The sequence below is a fragment of the Myotis davidii genome, unplaced genomic scaffold, assembly GCF_000327345.1.
Source record: "Myotis davidii unplaced genomic scaffold, ASM32734v1 scaffold130, whole genome shotgun sequence".
In the NCBI taxonomy this organism is placed as follows: Eukaryota; Metazoa; Chordata; class Mammalia; order Chiroptera; family Vespertilionidae; genus Myotis; species Myotis davidii.
In genome coordinates, this window is record NW_006285040.1 from 3778145 (window position 1) to 3783273 (window position 5129).

General features: G+C 44.4%; 1 protein-coding gene across 1 annotated transcript in view; it reads right to left on the reverse strand.

Annotated features, from left to right (window-relative positions):
* LVRN (laeverin) overlaps nucleotides 1–5123 on the reverse strand; it is a 58021-nt gene extending 52898 nt beyond the window's left edge. Inside the window, 1 exon segment of the mRNA XM_015558447.1 lies at nucleotides 4990–5123. Within this exon segment, the coding sequence (XP_015413933.1) occupies nucleotides 4990–5123 (134 nt within the window).
* Between the last annotated feature and the right edge of the window lie 6 nt (nucleotides 5124–5129).

Below are 5129 nucleotides of genomic sequence, written 5' to 3' on the forward strand. Positions count from 1 at the left end.
GGGAGGAGCCCTCCCCAGCCACAAGCCAGGCTGATGGCTGCCAGTACAGTGGTGGTGGTGGGATGTCCAACTGCAGCTTAGGCCTGCTTCCCGCTGGCAAGTGGACATCCCCCGAGGCTGCCGGGCTGCCAGAGGGATGTCTGACTTCCAGCTTGGGCCCCATCCCCCAGGAAGCAGGCCTAAGCCAGAAGGTGGTCATCCTCCGAGGGGTCTCAGACTGCAAGAGGGCACAGACTGGGCTGAGGGACCCCCTGAGTGCACAAATTTTTGTGCACTGGGCCTCTAGTAACTTTATAATGATGGATATATGTCATAATATGTTTGTTCAAACTTACAGAATGTACAACACCAATAGGGAACCCTAAAGTAAACTATGGACTTTGGGTGATTATGTTGTGTCAATATACATTCATCTTTCGTAAAAGAAAAAACAACAACATCCTGGTGAGTGATGTTGATAGTGGGGGAGGCCATGCATGTGTGGGAGCAGGGACAATATGAGAAATCTCTGTACTTCTCTCTCAATTTTGTTGTAAACCTAAAACTGCTTTTAAAAATAGTCATAAAAAAAGAATTCCTAAACATGACACTGAAAGCATGACCTATAAAAATTGATAAATTGGACTTCATTAAAAATTAAGACCTTTGGTCTCTGAAAGACATTAATAACAATGAAAAGACAAGATACAGACTGGGAGGACATATTTATGAGTCATATATCTCACAACCCATTCAGATATAAGATATATTTTTAAAAACTCCCAGAACTCAACAGTAAAAAAACAAACAGTTCAGTGAGAAAATGGACAAAAGAGTTGAAAAGGCATTTCACTGCAGGTGACATATAGATGGCAAATAAGCATTGAAAGATGTTCAATGTCACCCTTGCCGGTTTGGCTCAGTGGATAGATGGTTGGCCTGCATACCTCGAAGGGTCCGGGTTAATTCAATTCCAGTCAAGGGCACGTACCTCCTCCCTGGCCAAACCCTGGTCAGGGCCTTGAAGGAAGCAACCAATCGATGTGTTTCTTTCACATAGATGTTTCCCTCTCTCTTCCACTCTCTCTAAAAATCAATGGGAAAATATCCTCATGTGAGGATTAAAAATAACAATAATAAGAATGATCAATGTCATTACCCATTAGATAAATGCAAATTAAAATTATAATGAGATATCACTATACACTTATCAGGACAGCTAAAATAAAAAAAAATAAAAAAAAAACCCACAAAGTGAGAATACCTAATGGTGGCCAAGAAGCAAAAAAACTATCATTCATACATTGCTGGTGGGAATGTAAAGTGGTATAGACACTTTGGGAAACAGTTCGGCAGTTTCTTAAAAATGAAAAATGCAACTACCATATGACCCAGCAATTGCACTCCTGGGCCTTATCAATGGACACTGGGTTGCCCACCTTAATATTGCTATCAACATGAATATACTGATTGTGGGAAACTGTTTATTGCCTTCACTATCTGATAAGCGTAGACAGAGAACCCCCTCACCCCCCACCCCCAAGGCTGGGTGCCTTTGAAGCCCCTGGGCCTTTATCCAGAAAAACAAAAACTCACAACCACACAAAAACCTATACACAATTGCTCACAGACTCTTTATTTATAATAGCCCAAAACTGGAAACCAAAATGTCCCTCATAAAACAACTCCCCACTTCCCCAGCCCTTAGCAATCACAATTTTACTTTCTGTCTACTTTCTGAATTTGACTACTCTAAGTACCTTATATAATGTCCTCAAGGTTTCTTCATGTTATAGCATATTTCAGAATTTCCTTCCTTTTAAAGGCTGAATAATAAATTCCATTATGCTATGGGTGCATCCCAGATCAATAAAAGCTTGGTGAGGCCTGAGCATGGGTGGAAGTCCTTCCCCTTGAGTTGGACTTGCCCACCTGGCCCCCCAATATTCCCAAATTATCTCTTGTCTTTTCATTTTCATTTATGTGCGGCTCTGCTTCCAGTTCCTGAACCCTGATCCACACAGGACGTGGGAAGGAAACACTCAACAACTGACCTGTAAATTTTGAGGGTGTGCCCAGGAATCTGAATTTTAATAAGCTCCCCTGATGGTTCTGGTGCACATTAAATGTTTGTGAACCACTATTCCAATTAGGATCTCTCAAAGTATAGATGGAGAAATATTTTCAGTAGCCCTCAGCTGCACTATAATATAGATTTGACTCACACATAACTGTCCTTTTCCAATTTTATGAATCATCTCGATTGAATCAAGAGAAAGTCTTCGTTTGGTGTTATTCATCTTAAACATCTAATTCCAATTTTCCTTTTTAACAAGGAGAGAGCAGCTCTCAGGTTCAGAGCCTTCAGATCCTCCAGGAGGCAATAGTAATAGGCACAATTTATTAGCATTGTTTTTATTATATTAGTCTGTGCCATTGCAGTCTATACATTACAGATGGTTTTCCATGTATGTCAATGGTATGGAGTTGCTTTTTAATACATCTACTTAATATTTTTGTTTAAATAAAGTAACTTTTTAAAGAAAATAATATGGCTGGAGATGTGTAAATATGACATAACCTTAAATAGTAGTATGCCAGTGGATGAAGTTTGGGAAATACTACTTTGAAGGGACATTAATATTTTTTAAAATATATTTTTATTGATTTCAGGGAGAAAGGGAGAGGGAGATAGAAACATCAATGATGAGAGAGAATCATTGATCAGCTGCCCCCTACTGGGGATCAAGCCTGCAACCCAGGCATGTGCCCTGACCCGGAATTGAACCATGACCTCCTGGTGTATAGGTCGCTGCTCAACCACTGTGGCACACTGGCCAGGCGGGACATCGACATTTTGATCTTGCTCTCAACTTCCTACACATGGAAGGAGGAAACCAGATCCTGACACAAGCACAAATCCAGGGCCTCCAGAACGTGGTTCCTATACGGCAGAAATGTGATGGAGCCTGCCAAGTGGGAAAAGGCCAAGAACAGGGAGGACGCAGCCCCAGAAGCCTCTAAACATTAGAAGTGAGAGACAGTGATGCTCTTTGAAAACCAGTTTCTGGAACGATTTCCTTTCTCTTTTCCCTTAGCGTTGAATAAAATCATTTAAAAACATTGGCCTTCTAATATTATCTTTGGTGATAAAGGATCACCAAAGGAGAGAGGTAAACATGTTCTGACTGCTGCAATGGAAGCTATGGACACCCTAAGGAAAATGTGAAATCAGTAGGCCGTTTCCTCCTACATGGAAATCTTCTTAAACTCATATGTAACAGGAATAGGGCAGATTCCACGTTCAGCTAACAGGAGGGCGCTCCTAACAATAATATCCGGAGTTAATGACGGTAGTTACCATTGCACCGTCTCCCCCTTCCTCATTAAATCCTCACCACACTCTCACTCAGCATGTGTATTCCATGAAGGAGGCAGCAACCGCAGAGAGGTAGAGAGACTGGGGTTCAAACTGTGCCTGCTGGGTTTCCAAAATCTGCCTCACCCATAAGTCATCACTTTGTTTAGGTTCTTTGTTCCCTTGGCTTCAAGCGTAGCTGCAGGTCTCATTTCCTTGTGGCTTCAGAAGCAGGGACCCTGAAAACAACTCTGAGGCAACAGCTCCTTTAAGATGCCGCAAATCTGGAGCTCCGCCTTGGCCTCTGAACATCTGTAAAACTTTATTGAGTTTTCTGCCTGTTTGAATTTTAATGTTCTCAAACTATGGTTTCTAGTTACCGCCCGTTGGCAGCACAATAGAAAAGGGGACTTTGCTTTCCCATGTTTGCTGGAGCGGTGCATCTGGGCCGGAGCCCCATTAAGACTCCCCATTAAGGAAGCAGAAAGAGATGTGTGTGCACAGTGTGGCTATTCTTTCTCTGAAAACTCTTGCCTCCTGAGCTACGCACAGTTCATTCAAAAGGCTCCCAATGCTCATACTCCAGATACACATCATCCTAATGTGAAACCTTTCAAAAACAATTTTTCAAGCACGGATACATTTTTGAAAGAGAACAACCAGGCAGACTGTCCTTAAAAACAAACGTTACACATCACTAAGGCAGCTTATTAAACTTATTTTAAAACCCCCGAAGTTTTGAAAATAGTGCACGAGATTAGGGGTAATCTAGTGGGTTTCTTTCCCAGAGAGAACATCTGAGAGCATTTTCTCTAATAATAAAGGGTAAAGTACATGCAGTTGTGTAAACCGCAAATGCTCCACCAGTGCGTGAGTAAAGGAGATCGCCGGTTTGGGGGAAAAAAGAAAAGATTTTTGATATCTTCCAACCATTTATCCCCCATGCTCGCTCGCCTGAGGTCAAGTAATGCGGTCCCAGGCCGTAGCAACAGGCAGTTCTTGAGGTGGAAACATTCCGTGTGGGAAACATTATCTCAAATGAGTATAAAAGGAACATATGTACACTACGTGAGCTTGCAAACTCAGAGGGGCGGTCTGTCGTCGCTTTTATTTATTTATTTTTTTCCAGCAGAGGAATCCCAAAAGCGCAGGCTCGGACCCTCGACAGAGCTGTTCAAAGGGCTGGGTGTGGTAGGGGGGATGCGGCTGCGCTCTAGCAAAACCAGACGCGGGCCCCCGGCAAGGGTCGGAGGGGGTGAATTAAAGGGCATTCCGAAGGTTTCAAGAACCTTCGCAAAAAGAAAAAAAAAACACAAGAGAACAAACAGCCCCGACGTGAATCTTTGTTGCAAGAGCAGCCGTTACAGAGCGCAGAGGTAAAGAGGCAACGCAGGGAGGGATCTGAGCGCGGAGCGGCCCCCGGGAAAGGAGCGGCGGCGAGGCGGAGGGTGAGATAGCGCCCCCACCCCACCCCACCCCACCCCCGGCTTCTCCTACGCCATCACCTGCGGGTCTCTGGTGAACGCGCGCATTCTGATCTCTTAGGTTGAGGGAGGGGCCCACGAGTCTGCGTTTTGAACAAGCTCCCAAGTATCACAGCAATTGCTGGTCCGCGGACCAAACCTGGAGGACCGAGGCCGTCCTGCCCTTACCTGCGCTCACCCTGGTCCGTGTAGAGGTTGATGAAGAGTCCCTCCCTAAAGTCCTGGTACACGGGGCCCGAAAAGCTGAGCTGCAGCTCATACAGGCTCCCGGGCTGCAGGGCCTCGCGGAGCTCCAGCACCATGTACTG